Source organism: Trichosurus vulpecula, chromosome 8 (assembly GCF_011100635.1).
Source record: "Trichosurus vulpecula isolate mTriVul1 chromosome 8, mTriVul1.pri, whole genome shotgun sequence".
In the NCBI taxonomy this organism is placed as follows: Eukaryota; Metazoa; Chordata; class Mammalia; order Diprotodontia; family Phalangeridae; genus Trichosurus; species Trichosurus vulpecula.
Genome location: NC_050580.1, coordinates 51,937,626 through 51,952,749, shown reverse-complemented (window position 1 = coordinate 51,952,749; position 15,124 = coordinate 51,937,626). Strand labels below are relative to the sequence as shown.

Below are 15,124 nucleotides of genomic sequence, written 5' to 3'. Positions count from 1 at the left end.
GCTGAGCTCAGACCAGAGAATCATGAGTTAATATAAGAAGGCAGCATCCCAACAGAGTGCTGCCCTAGCCAGGCAGTAAGTATCCTGGCTTCTTCCCCGCCCTGTGCAGTTTTGGGGTGCCGAATCGGTCTTTAAAAGCTAATGTAAGGGCTCGTTCTTTGGTGGGAGCCAAAATCATTAGGCAAGTTCTGAGGAGCAAGAGATCAGTATAGGCCTTGGATTCCGGGATCCCAGTTTGTCGTCTGGCCTGGTCTGGCTGGAACAAAGGGTTCATGCAAGGCAGCAATGAGAGTAAAGGCCCAGCTGGAAGGGTAGGTGGGGTGCCACAGGGGAGAGCTACAGTTTGGGGAAGAGCCCGGAATCCCAAGGGCCCAGAGTGGGGAGGGAAGTGTGCTTCAACAAACGGTCAAGCCAACAGCCAACAGCAAGCACACATGATTAACAGTTTCTCTTAATCCTCTCTGTTCTCCTGTGAATATGGAAGTGCTACCATTAGTTGAAGTTTAAGTTCAGAATTTTTTAAAGGGGGTTAAAGAAAAGTCACAATTAGGTTAGATTCCTCAAGGCTGGGATGAGGAGAGAGGGTATTCCAGGCCAGGGGGATGGCCAATGCTGAAGCTCAGAGACAGATGAAAAACTATGCCAGGTAAACAAATACATATTAAATGCCTACTGTGTGCTAAGTGATGGGGATACAAAGAAAGACAAAAGAAAACCAGTCCCTGTTCTCAAGGAGCATAGTGTCTAATAAGGTAGACAACATGCAAACAACTACATACAAACAAAATATATACAGAAGTGTAGACAATTTCAGAGGGGAAGAGAGGGGAGAAGAAAGGAAGGGAAGGAAACAAGCATTTAGTAAATGCCTACTATATACCAGGCACTGGGCCTTTAAGCATTTTACAAATATTATCTCACAACAACTCTGTGAGGTAGGCACTACTATGATCCTTTTCTTAAATTATTATTTCCGCACCATTTGCTGGGATACTTTGATTCCATTATTTTAAATTTAGCATTTAATTTTCCCTCAGTTACATGTAAAAACAATTAACCTGTTTTTAAAACTTTTCTTTCTCCTTCTCCATCTCCCCTCACTGAGAAGGCAAGCAATTCCATATAGGTTTTATACATATGTAGTCACATAATAGTCATGTTGTAAAAGAAAACATAGACCAAAAAACACTCAAAGAAAAATAATGTGGGAAAAAACCCCAAAGTTGCTTCAATCTGTATTCAGACACCATCAGTTCTTTCTCTGGGGATGGATAGCATTCCTCATCATAAGTCCTTCAGAGGTCTCTTGGATCATTGTATTGCTGATAATAGCTAAGTCATTCACAGCTAATCACCGTACAATATTACTGTTACTTTGTACTCAGTACATTTCACTTTGCATCAGCCCATGTAAGTCTTTCCAGGTTCTTCTGAGAGCATCCTGCTCATCACTTCTTATAGTACAATAGTATTCCATCACAATCACATACCACAACTTATTTAGCCATTCCCCAACTGATGGGCATCCCCTCAATTTCTAATTCTTTACCCCCAGAAAAGAGCTGCTATAAATATTTTTGTACATATAGGTCCTTTTCCTTTTTGCTTTTTATCTCTTTTGGGATACAAACCTAGTAATGGTGTTGCTATGTCAAAAGTATACATGGTTTTACAGCCCTTGGGGCATAGTTCCAAATTGCTCTACAGAATGGTTTAATCAATTCACAGCTACAACAGTACCTTTATGTCTCATTTTCCCCACATCCCTTCCAACATTTGTCATTTACCTTTTCCATCCTATTCTCTAATCTAATAGGTATAAGCTAGTGCCTCCAAATTGTTTTAACTTGCATTTCGCCAATCAATAGTGAGTTAGAATAACATTTTTTCATACAGCTATAGATAGCTTTAATTACTTCATCTGAAAACTGATTATATCTTTTGATCATTTATCAATTGGGGAATGGCTCTTATTTTCATAAATTTGACACAGTTCTCTATATGTTAGAGAAATGAGGCCTTTATCGGAGAAACTTGCTTCAAAATCTTTTTCCACAGTTACTATTGCTAACTGTATTTCCTTTCATCCTATTCATCCTACCCTTATTTATTCTACCTTCTCTCTTCTTTCACCTATCCCTCCCCAAAAGTGTTTTGCTTCTGATTACCCCTTCCCCCGATCTGCCCTCCCTTCTATCACACCAGCCCCACCTCCCATCCTCTTCCCCTTCTATTTTCCTGTAGGGTAAGAGAGATTTCTATACCCCATTGCCTATGTATCTTATTTCCCAGCTACATGTGAAAACAATTTTTAACATTCGTTTTTTTAAAACTTTGAGTTCCAAATTCTCTCTTCTTCCCTCCTCATTGAGAAGGCAAGCAATTTGATACAGGTTATACATGTGCAGTCATGCAAAATACTTCCATAATAGTCATGTTGTGAAAGACTAGCTACATTTCCCTCTATCCTGTTATGATCCCCTTTTATAGTTGAGGAAACTGAGTCAGGCAGAAGTTAAGTGACTTGCCCAGGGTCACAGAACCAATAAGCATTTGAGGCTGGATTTGAATTCAGTCTTCCTGACTCTAGACCCAGTAATCTCTCCACTGGGACATCTAGTTGCACCGTCCTCCTGGTCTCCCATGCTTACAGCCAAGGTGTTGTCCTTAGCTCCTCACTCTTACCCACTCCCCCATATCCATATCCAATCTATTGCTAAGTCCTCTCTATTCTATAGTCTTCTCATCTCTCCTATATGTCCCCTTTCCCCCTGAGTAGAAGCAAGACAACGGGCTTCAGGCCCTCCATTTAAGGAGGAGGCTCAGCACAGTCTTCTTATTTCTCCCTAAGCTACATTTCTGTTGGGCTTTGTTTCATTGTGCCCCTGTGATGGGGACCTCCCCCCCCCCCTTAGCTCCTTGAGGGCAGAGACTGTCTTGGATTTTATTTGTATTTTTATTTCCAATGCTTAGCATAGTGCCTGGCACATGTACTTAATAAATGTTTATTGACTGGCTTGATTGACATTGCCAGACCCCACCCCCCCACCTCCACCCCCAGGCCCCCATCACCTTCACACCTGGACTGTTGCTTTAGCCTCCGGCTGGCTTCCCTACCACAAGACTCTCCCCACTCCAGTCCATCCTTCACTAAAAAGTAAGTCTGACCCTGTCACCCCCTATTCAGTAAATCACAATGACTTCCTATTGCTTCCAGGATCAAATAGAAAACTTCTCGGCTCCAGGTATTTTCCCTGGCTGTGTCCCAGGCCTGGAATTCTCTCCCTCATCTCCATCTCCTGGCTTCCCTGACTTCCTTCAAGTCTTGGCTTAAGAAGTCCCCTTTCCCTGGTCCTCCTTTATCTTAGTGCCTTCTCTCTGAGACTGCCCCCAATTGATCCTATAGTTAGGCTTTCTATACATAATTGCTTGCATGTTGCCTACCTGTTAGACTGTGAACTCCCTGAAAATGGGATTTTTTTTTGCCTTTCTTTCATGTTTGGCACATAAAGGCACTCCATGAATATTAACTGATTGATGGAAGGAGGACTGGAAAAGGCTTCTGGAAGAAAGTAGGATTTTAGCTGGAACTTGAAGCAAGAAGGTTGAGATGAGGAGGCAGAGGGTTGGGGAACAGCCAGTGAAAACACCATCAAGAGACGGAAGCATCTAGATTATAGAGTATGTGGGGCTAGGTGGTATAAGGTATAAAAAGACTGAAAAAATAAGAGAAGGCAAGTAATGAAGAGCTTTGAACAAAAGATGATTGTATATTTGATCCTAGAGGTGATAGGGAGCCACGGCAGTTTATTGAGTTGGGGGAGTAACGTGATCAGACTTGGGCTTTAGGAAAATCACTTTGGCAGCTGAGTGGATGATGGACTGGAGTGGAGAGAGACTTGTGGCCAACCAGAAGACTGAGCTGAGAATGAAGTGATAATGGCCTGTACCAGGCTGGTGGCTGGGTTGGAAAAGAAAAGGGGGCGCATAGGAGAGTGTTAAGAAGGGGGAATAGGCAGATCTTGGCAACTGAGTAAGTATGGGGGTGGTGAGAGAGAAGGAAGAGTGAGGATACTTAGGTTATGAACCTGTGGGAGGAGAGGATGGTGGAGCCCTTAGGGCAGGTCAGAAAGAGAGAAGGGTCTTAGGGGAAAGATAATGAGTTCATGGCCAAAACTGAACCCGTTTATTATGTTAGAGGCAGTGTGGCTTAGTGGATAAAGCTGGCTTCCAAGCCAGGAAGAGATGAACTCAAATTCTCAAACTCAAATTCTAACTCTGACACATATACGCTGTATTACCCTGGGCAAAGTCATGTAACCTCTTAGAGTTCTAGGCAACTATGATTAAATTGGTGCCCACCAATGGTAGATGGCATTTCTCACCTGGGAGTTCCTCATACCAAGGAAATCACAGATCTAGTTCCAATTTCTGTGCCAGATACTTTGCCCAAATTACAGAGACATGATTCAAGAGTTAAGATGTATCTGGGTGAATCAAAGGTGAAGAGGCCCTGGGACAATGGCCCAAGAGAGAGGTAAAGAGGCCCTAAGCCAGGTAGGTAGGGTGATGCTGGGGCCGTCCCATCTGGAGTTGTTAGAGGTCTACAAGAGAGTAGGGAAAGCGGAAAGAGAGAAGAAAGAATGAGATTCTGCTAGGAAGGGACACTAGACAGGACTTTGTGGCTGGATGAATAGTGGGGATGAGGAGAAAAGGGCTGGAAGTGACCTTGTAGAGACCATCTACCAGTCTAAACCCTTTATCTTACAGATGATGAAATCAAGCTCAGGCTCAGAGAGGGGAGGTAAGTTAGCCTGTGCCACACAGCAAGCTAGTAACAGGGCTGAGACTGGAGGCCAGGCCTCCTGGTTCTCCCACTACACACCACTTGGGGAGAGGGAGGGCTCCTAGGAAGCACACCATGCAATTAGTGACTCCCTATACTCCATGGGGCAGAGTCTCAACACAGTTCCACCTCTGCCCTAAGGTTCTATCTTCTGACTGCTACCTAAACAGAAGGCATGGAACTCATGGGTCTTATTTCCTTTCCAGGAGATATGAGTCATCCCCACACTCCAGTTCATGTCACAAGGGCCCTCAGATATGCCAGCCCCAGGAGCGTGACTGGCACCTGAAGGGGAAGCCCCTCTTAACCACCAATGACATGCAGCCACATCAGGCTTTCGGCCAGGAAACGGTGAAGGCAGGACAGGGATGCTTGGGACCAATTGTCAGAGTCCCTTGAAGCAATATCTCCCTCCTTCCCACATAGCCTCCATTCATGGGAACCCTCTTGGCAGCACCTTGGGGTGGAGTAAGTAAGGAACTCTGGGCCCAGGAGCTAGGAAGGTGTGTGCTATGCCTACTTCCTCTTGAGAAGAGAGTGACTCTATAAAGTCAACCTGCTCTAACCTGGGGCAGTTCAGCTCCTTATCTCAGCCCTCAAAGACAGACAGTGTGGACCACAGCACAAGCACTGACCAAAGAGAAATGAGCAGAACCTAAAAGACGATTCAGACTGTAACCTCAATATTGTAAAAAAAAAAAAAATTTACAACTTTGAAAGACTAATGCAACAATGACCCATGATTCCCAGGGACAGATAAATAAAGAATGCTCCCCACCCACTGACAGAGAGGTGACAGACTAACAATGCCCAGTGAGACATGTTTGGGGCCATGGCCAATGTGGGAATTTGTTTTTGCTTGACCAATAATTTGTCACAAAGATTCTATTTTTCATTTCTTGGAGGGGGGGGAAGAAAAAAACTAATGATAATTCCAAAAAATTAACTGATACTCAGAAAGAGAGGGAAAGAAACAAGCAGCTCTGAAAGCAGAGAATTGAAGATCCACTTCTAATGCTTACTACTTGTGTCACCCTGAACAATTTACTCAGTCTCTCTAGCTGTAGAATGAGGGGGCTGGACTGAGGTCTCTTCCAGGTCCAGAGTGAGGATCCTACCATCTAGCTGAGTGATGCTGGGTCTCCCACCTGCTTCGATTCTCTCGACAACTCCTTGGGGAGGGGCTCTCCTCTAATCTCCATCTCACCCAGCTCACCTTCAAGCTGGAAGCTCAGATGACCTCCCCCACTCTCTAAACGGAGGCCTGATCTTTCTAGGGCAAAGGTTAATGCTGGCCAGGCCTAGAGGAAAAGAAACCCAGGAGGACTGAATCCTCTAGTGCTTTTGGTTTTTAGTGGGGTGGAAAGTAGAAAGAAGAATTTGCTTTGAAGAGGTAAGAGGAGCAGGGAAGGATCCTGGAGGATGAGTAGGAGGAGTGCCCTCCTCCCTCCCTGCATGTTCAGGTTCTGTACCCATGGACTATAGAGCAGGAACCAAGTAGGCCCCCACCAGGGAGCTCTCAAGAGTTTCAACTCTGTAGCACCTAATTAACCTGGTCTCTCTGGGAATCCCCCTCCCTACCAAAAGGCTTGTAAAGTTAGTTTCTCTCAGGGGAGGGGGAGCTCGGGGAATAGAGGCAGAGTCAGCCCAACCTGTTAAATAACCACTCAGATATCAAACAATTTGGCATGTGCCTGGATTGGGCAAAGGGCTGACAGTTTGGAAGACCACCTTTCCCTTCTAGTAGACCACAAGGGGGTATTTACCTGCCCACGTGCACCCTCCCTTCCTGTCCCTGTCATTCTCTACCCCCAAGCTCTGAACCAGGTCTGACCTGGCTCCCCTGAGCCACCTAGCTTCTTCAGGGACTATCAGATTAAGTTGGGGAAGGGGAGCAGGGGGTGGTGAGGTGCCGTTTTCCCTAAAGGGAAAGAGTCTGCTTCAGATTATGAGCACCTCCCCCCTTGGGAGTGTGGAGAAGAGAAGGGCGCATTCCTAAGTGAATCTCACAGAATTCCCTGATAACTTCAAAGGGTCTTTCCCCAACCCTAAAGTGAGAAAAGAACAGCACCAAGAACTCTCCCATCCATCCCCAAAGGAACACCTATCCGTACCTCCTGACCACTCTCCGCCCACATCTCTGAAGAAGTGTGCGCTTGGAGGCAGGAGAGTGCTGGATTTCTTCAAGTAGGTGACTCTTCCTAAGCTTACTGGACATTCCTTCCCTTTAGATTCCCGACAAACTGGTGGCTGTTTGCTGTTCTCTGGAATGTTCAGCACTCTACATATTGTTTATGCTGCCCCTCCCCCCATTCTGGAATGCATTGCCCCTCCTCCTCTTTATGTCCCTGGCTTTGTTCATGGCTCAGCTCATGTGCCATAGGCTGCCTCCTCTGGGAAGCGCCAACCCCTTAGTCCTGGCTCCCTACTCTCTACTCAAACTATCATATACCTATACTTCTCTATTTACATGTCATATCCCCCAAGAAGAATACAAGTTCCTTGAGGGCTGGGACCTGCCCCCTGCCCCATTTTGTCTTAATATGCCCAGTGCCTTACCCGTAGTAGGAACTTTAAATAGTAGCTATCATTTACATAGCCCTTTACACATTATCTCATTTTTATTCATATACCCTAGGAGGTAGGTGGTATTACTAGCCTCATTTTACATATGAGAAATAGAGTTGAAAGACTTTATGTGATTGCCTATCATCCCACAGCTACTGAGTGTCCAAAGTAGGATCTGAACTTAGCTTTTCCTGCTTCCAAGTTCACCACTCTATCCACCTCACCCAGAAGATGGAAAGGCCAATGAAGGATCTCTTCAGCCTCCTTCATCCAAGTAACAGAGGCAGCTTGAGGGTCTTAGCAATAGGAAGCTCTCTTTTCAAGCCCTGCCTGGGACACACATTATATGTTCATGGACAAGTGTCTTAAACTCTTAGTGTCCCCTGGGCATCTCTCTAAGGCTAGCCTTCTGCCAGATGTTGATTGAGTTTCCACACTGGGAATTCTCTGCAGATGAAATCACAGTTCTCGGGTCCTGTCCCCCTCCCCGGACATACACACACAGAACCAAACCCAGGGAAAAAAAACCAGCAGATGCTCTTTTCATTCTAAGGCAGGAGGGTGTGAGGAGACACCCACTCATTCCTAGAGCCTAGGAATCCCACGGTGTTATTCATTCAAAGGGTCAAGTCTCTACTCTTTGCAGATGCTCCCAGGAAAGGACCTCGAGGAAAAGTCCACACAATTCCTGCAGGGGGAGCTCTAAGCACAGTTTTATAGCAGAGACTGCTGTTTCCCCAAAGCAGGACCCCAGCCTCTGTCTAGGGAAAGGGGACAGGGCTCTTCTAATTCTCCTAGAATTTGGAGACATTCCAGCCCTTTCTCTTCTGATTCCTCCTGGGACCCCAGGTGCAAAGGGTGCTGTTGGGGAGGGGATGCGGGAGAGAAATATGGCCAGGTATCCCTGGATTTGGTTCACCAAATCAGTACAGTTCTGAAGGCTAGACTTCCCTTCTTTACCTCACTCTCCCAAAAAGGAGCCAAAAGGTCATCTCATAAAGCAGGGGTTCCCAAACTGAGATACCGTAATGGCAAACAACTCCCAATATTTGGCAAATAACTATTATCCCACAGAAATTAATATTTATTTGTATAGGTATGACAAACTCTAATTTATTTCCTTCATATTGAATAGGTGGCTAGCTAAAGGTTTATTGAAAGCCAAGAGTACTGGACTGAAAAAAATTGGGAACCCCAACCATGAAGGAAAAGATCCTGTCTGATTAAAGTCAAATCATGAAACAAAAGTCAAGAGACCTGGGTCTAATCCAAACTCTACTACTCATTCCAGGTGTTATCTTGGACATGTTAACTCCTCCCTCTAGGTTTAGTTTACTTCTTGGTAAAATGAGGGGGGTTAGACTAGATTGGGGGTGCTTAACCATTTTTGATCAGTGGCTCCTTTGGCAGTCTGGGGAGGACTATGGACCTTAGCACATAATGTTTTAAATCCATATAATAAAATACATAAGAAAACAAAGGAAACCAAACAAAGATGAGTGTCAAGTCAGTAAGTCAACAAGCATTTGTTAAAGGCCTACTATGTGCCAGGCACTGTGCTAAAGGCCTCAGTGGATCTACAGATGTAATTTTTTCCCCATCCAAGTTCATGATGGAGGTGGTATGTCTGTTGCACCCCCAGCGTTAAAAACCCCTGGACTATACTATCTTTCTGGTTCCTTCCATTTCAACATTTTAAGAAAAGTTACTGCTAATGGCAGCCATGGTGGAGTCTCCCATTTAACTGTGGAAAGAGGGCAGCAGGAAGGGCCAAAGCCACAGCCTTTCTCTTGGTTGTTTTCCTTTCCTCACAGCAGTACCAATGGTGCCCACCACTAGCTTCCTCCAGGTGCATGGTCCTTTCATTGACAGCCTGGTGCATCCCCCTTCAACACTTCGAGCTGGCTATTCCCCAGTTCTGAGTTGAAGGGGGCCTAAAATGGCCTCAGGCCTGCTCCACCCCAGCCACTCGTGACTTTGGTGTCTCCTTCCAGGGCACTGGGGCCTCACACACAGACAGCACAAAGACAGCCTTTCATTTCATCTCAACCGAGGCAGGAACACTGTGCTCCCCGCCCCCCACCCGACCGAGGCTCTTTTATCTGGAGCAGCAGGTTCCTGGGTCAAGGGGTCCGGGGACTTGTGATCCAAACCCCACTACCACCACCACCCGCCGGCGGGTCCCGACTGGGGGCGGGGCGCACAAGCACCACATCCATTCATGCCGAGGCGTCGGTCCCCAGCAAAAGAAATGCTCTGGAACATGGATCGACTGACACAAGGCTGACTGAGGAGCTGCAGTGGGCCGCAGCCTTCAGGAAGACCCGCCGTCGGAAAAGCAAAGCCACAAGCGCACGTGTGGGCTTACTCATGTATCCACAGTGGTAAACACACATTCACAAGTGCACGCACATACACACACAAGATGCACGCTTGGACATGCTCACGCAGGTACTGGGCCCAGCTTTCTGTCCCTGGCCTAGAAATGCACCCATCCGGCGTCACTCTCTGGGCCCAACGGGTCACCAGGCGCCCTAGGCCCACTGGCAGCTCGGCCCGCCGGCTCCTGCCCCTCGGACCCTGGGTCGTTTTCGCTTGCTCCGCCGCCCGCAGGCCGGCCGGTTCCCTTCTCTCTAAGTCCCGGAAAGCCCAATCACAGGCTACAGCTGTGGGGGAGGAGGGGGAAAGAGATGGAGGGGGGTGTGTGCGTTGGGGAGGGGGGCTGACGGTGTATGTGACCGGACTGGCCCATAGATACAAGGCCTCAGGACAGGGCGCTGGGAGAGGGGACCCCGACATCAGCTCCTTCCTAAGGCCACATGGCCAGACCCTTCTTCGCCCCCCACCCCCGGCTGTTGCCAGGTCAGCCATCCCGAGAGAGAAGCAGGAGCGGGGCAGGGGCTGTATCCATCTCTTTCCCGCTGCCCCTCTGTCCCCTCCCCCGGGCTCCCGAACTTCTCGGCCAGTCACTGGGAGTGCGGTGCTGGCTCTCGGCTGGCACTGTTCGCCACTCCCCACCGACACCCCGAAACCCCACTACGGCCCAGCTCTGGGTCCCCTGGGCAGGCGACCTGATGCAATAATGCAGTAACACCCCCGGCCGCCTCTCTGCTGGAGGGGGCTCCCTATTCCCCTGCCAAGACCCTGAGACAGCCATCCCAGACCTTCCGCGGTCGGGATGGGGGAGATGCAACGGGGGCTGCGGAGCAAGGGGGCTTCTGAGCTACCCGGAGCCCTGCGCACGGCTCGCCAGTGGGAGGGATAGGGGGGTCCTCAGTCCCCTCAGCCCAGACCAGTAGAATGGGAAGTCAAGTCAGCCTAACTTTTCTGCCAGGGCCCGCGTTGAGTCCGGAAGGAAGCTCGAGGGCCGGGGCCGGGGGCTAGACTGGGCCAGGCGGCCGGGCCGGGGAGGGGGAGGCGCGGCGGCAGAAGAAGGAAGCCCGCTTACCTGTTGCTTTTTGGCTCGTCCGCTGCTGCTCCCTCCTGTTGGAGTGCGTGCCCGCTGGGGCATCTTCCAGGAGCCGCGGGCGGGGGGGTGGTCTGGGCTGGAGGGGGGGTATTCCGGAGAGGCGGGGGCTTCCTGGCTGCGGGGAGCCGGAGCGCCCCGAGGGGTGGCCGCAACCGCTAGCAGACCTCAGCGACGAGCCGGGCCGCTGGAGCTGCCTCCAGGACTGCCGTTCCCCGCGGCGGCTGGGCGCAGTCTGCAGTCCCCGGGCGGGCAAAGGGGGCGGGGAGGAGCCGAGGGCCGGGGAGGTGGAGGGAGGAGGGCAGGGCCGGCAGACAGGAGAGCCAAGGGCCGGTGTGGGGGGTGGGGGCACACCCGGGGCCCCAGGACAATTGGCGGATTCGTCAACAAGGAGGCGCGGTGTGAACGCCGACAGGCAGAGGGAGAGACTGGGGCGCAGCTGGCCCAGGCACCCTCCGCTACCCTGCCGGGGATGGCCGGGGGTGGGAGGGCGGGAGAGGGAAGGAGGGGGCGCTGCGGGGGCGGGGGCGGGGGCGGGGGCGGGAGCAGGCGGAGCTCTGGGCTGCCGCCCGCCCGCCGCCGTTAGCTCCTCTACTCGGGACTGGGGCGCTGCATCCCGTTTCTGAGGGAGGCGCCCCAGACAGCCCCGAGTGCCAAACCATAGTTGGAGCTGATTTGCATGTGGTTTTACATTTCATTTGCATGATGTTAGCTTACTGCGGAGATGCCCAGGAATCACCCGGCAGCCAGCCCCTTCTCCATGCCCTTACTTCTCCTATTCCCGCTTGCCTATACCCCTTTCTTTCCCTCAGAGCCCCCCAGGTCTCTGATCCTACCCCACCCCCTTCAGGTCCCCACCGCTGATACTTCTCCTAAGCTCCCCTGCACCCTGCTGCTACATCTATTTCAGAAAGAACCTTAGACATTATCAAGACCATTTCCCCCACTTTTCAGAGAGGGAAACAGGTCCAGAGAAGGCAAAGGGTTTGCACAAAATCAAGCAACAATTGTGTCAGGACAGGGACTACAATCCAGGAGTCCTGATTTCCACAGCTGGGCTCTTTCCGCTCCACCACAAAGCAACCAGCTCCTCCTAAAAATTAGGCTAGATTAGGCCCCAGAGTTGGTATTCTCTGTCTCTGTTACTTTCTTGCTTCCTCTGGCTCTCTCAGTCTCTGTCTCTGTCTCTGTCTCTCTGTCTGTCTGTCTCTCTCTCTTACTCACACTCACACACACACACACACACACACACACACACACACACACACACACACACAGAATCTTAGGCAATTTCTGCTAATCTTCCCCAGTATATTTGAGAACAGTTCTAGCCTTTCCTTGCCCCAAGCACATCATGTATACAGCAACCAAATTAATTTCTTTATAAGTGAAATATTTTACTACTGTCTTTTGTCTTTATATGCATAACTTTCCTTGTAACAAAGAAAAACAGGATTGTAAAACCAATGAACAGTGACTGTTATGGTGTATGCAACATTCTGCACCTGTAGGCCCCAGCCTTTTTACTGCCTATAGCTGTTGCCTCTATTTTTCACTTGCCACTCGCTTTTTCCTCTCAAGTACAAGATTACTTTTTAGCTCATGTACCAAAAAAAAAAAAAAAAGGCTACAACATAAGTGACTCAGGAACAGTGAGCCTTTAGGATTGATAGACTCACAACATCAAAATCTCTTATGGTGATGGCAGAAGGAAAAGCCCAGGGTTTTGCTCCATACTGGAGTTTAGCACCTTGCTGCTCCTCCTGTTGCCAGGCCATATAACATGGCCCCAGTTGAAGGTGCAGAAGGTCTTGACACCATATAAGCCCATGATTTCCCTGTCCACAGTCACTACCTCTCAGGCTGAGAGGTCACATCACTGCCTCTCTGAAGCTGTTTTGGAATTCTCTTGTCCTTTGTAAAGAGGGTTCCCACTCTCCAACCTCATGGAACCCAACACTTGGCTGAAACTTCCTAACTGCAAAGTCAAAAACAAACCCAAGAGAGACAGTATATGTAGTGGATCGAGTTCTGGAATCAGGATTCTGGAGGACCTCGGTGTGAATTGCATCTCTGACACCTACTATTTGTGTGATAACAGGCAAAACTCTCTGAACCTCCATTCCCTCATCTGTAAAAAGGAACAATAATACCCATATTAACTATGTCGCAGGGTTGTTGTAAGCACAGATGAGGTGTGACCCATGACCAATGGCCCCCTGGGACTCTGGGCTCACATGGCCTGGGTTGGATGGTGGGAACATGAGTCAATTTCTCTATTGGCTCAGCTCATTGCCTCCACCTAGATTAATGGAGGAAAACTCCAAAGTAAAACTTAAGCATAGTTTACGTTCAGGGTACTCTTATTCTGGGTGGTAGATTCTCCAAATCCTACATAGACACTTTACATTTAGTTATTGGGTTTGGAACAGCCTTTATTTCATCCCACAAAAGATGTGAGACTAAGTCCTCAAAGGACCCCTAAGAAGAAATACAGAAGCATGACTCTTACTCACAGACCCTATCAGTCCCACCCTGCAAAGGACCTGAACTGGGGGCAACCTGCCATTCTGTTGAGTCCTTCTCTCCCACAGAGTTCTTACACTTTTCTCCCACCATTCATAGTCCCACCTATAGTTGTGACTCCATTTGAAAGGTGAGCATGCTTTGGAGTTTGCTGAACAAACCAAACTTTTCCCTTCCTTCTCTTACCCCCACTTCTGGAAGAAGGTTAGAGGGAAAAGCTAGCCCTCTGGAGACCTCTTAAGAATGTGCCCAATTTACTTTTATAGATCAAGACTGGGAGTGGCTGAGCTTTCATCAGCCAGACATCTGGAGTCCCCAGTGTCCTATCAGGCCTGCATACTGTGGCCCAGCTTACAGTCACCTCTGTTTGATTGGGAGAATTCTTCCATTTGAATCAAAGATCAACAGTGTCTGACTCCTTGCAATCTCTTCAGGTTGTTTGGGGAACTACTCCATCTTATCAGGGCTTTCCTGATTGCCCCTCTTGAAGAGATAATGTCCATCCTGTTTAAATGTTGGTTATCAAGAATATTGTTAAACTCAGTGGGTTTTTCAGAGTTCTCTTCCTTCTTGATCTCTCTGTGGCCTGTGGTGTTGTTGACCACTTTGTCCTTCTGACTGTGCTTTCCCTTGGTTTTCAGGATGCTGTTCTTGACTGGTTGATGTTCTACTTGTCTGATTTCTCAGTCTTTTTTGCTGGATCATCATCCATGTTCTGTACACCCAGGATCATGCGCCATACCGGATTTACCACTATGTATTTGGATTCATGGGATGGAAATGCTAAATCAGACTTACATTCATCAATGCATGCAATCAATCTTTATTCATGTAAAGTATCAGCAATACAAACACAAATACCTCTAGTAATAAATCACTGACTTGATTCCTAAAGGTTCTGGCTAGTGTTATCTTATCATGGTGTCTTACATTGGTGCCCACAAGGTTTTCTCTCTGCCCACCCAGGGCTGGGGGGTCTCCTTCCAAGGCAGCATTCTGACAAATCTCCATCACTCAACGCTGCTCTCAAGCAAATGCAGCCTGCTCAAGTCTCAAGTGCAAGCGCTGCAGGAGTCTCTCCTAACAGTGACTCAGGAACGGGCCTCGTGAGTGGAGCCTCCATTGGGGTTTCTTATAGTTCTAGCAAGGGGCATTATGGGTTACACCCAAGTTCTGATTTGTGTTTTATTACCTAATTTGTTTGCCATGTAATATGATTGGTAGTTGATTACATAAACCAATGATAAAGTTGTTTACGATAGTATCTCACTGGTGGGCTGTCCTATCTGAGGGTCCACATATGCTTATCAGTTGTTTAGGAACACACATATGTTGTTTACCAAATTGTACCACACAAATGCTTATCTTGTTACTGAAAAATAACCATCAGAAAAACAGTTCAGTCCCATGAACTCCGTCACCACATCGAGGCTTAATGCAAGATGGAGTTACTCATGCTAAGTTAACATTCCTGTTCTCACCACATTGCCCGCCCCCCCCCCCCCCGCCCCCTGCCATGCCTAGATGGATTCCAGGATTTTATCTTAGACTCTCTTCTATTTTCTCTTTACAATTCTTCTTGGTGATTGTGTGAGTTCCCATGGACTCTATTATCTCTAGGAAGATGATTCCAAAATCTCTATTCTCAGTTCCAGTCCCACATCTTAAACTGCTTACTAGCCATGTGAATCTGGACTTCGCATAGGCATCTCAAACTC

General features: G+C 48.3%; 1 protein-coding gene across 1 annotated transcript in view; it reads right to left on the bottom strand.

Moving 5' to 3' along the window:
• Window positions 1-14,417, bottom strand: part of C8H15orf39 (chromosome 8 C15orf39 homolog) — a 36,494-nt gene extending 22,077 nt beyond the window's left edge. The window contains exons 1-2 of the mRNA XM_036736504.1: window positions 14,337-14,417; window positions 10,863-11,343 (exon numbers count right to left, since the gene is read on the bottom strand). Of these exons, the coding sequence (XP_036592399.1) occupies window positions 10,863-11,343; window positions 14,337-14,417 (562 nt within the window). The remainder of the gene's footprint in view (window positions 1-10,862; window positions 11,344-14,336) is intronic.
• Window positions 14,418-15,124: the final 707 nt, after the last annotated feature.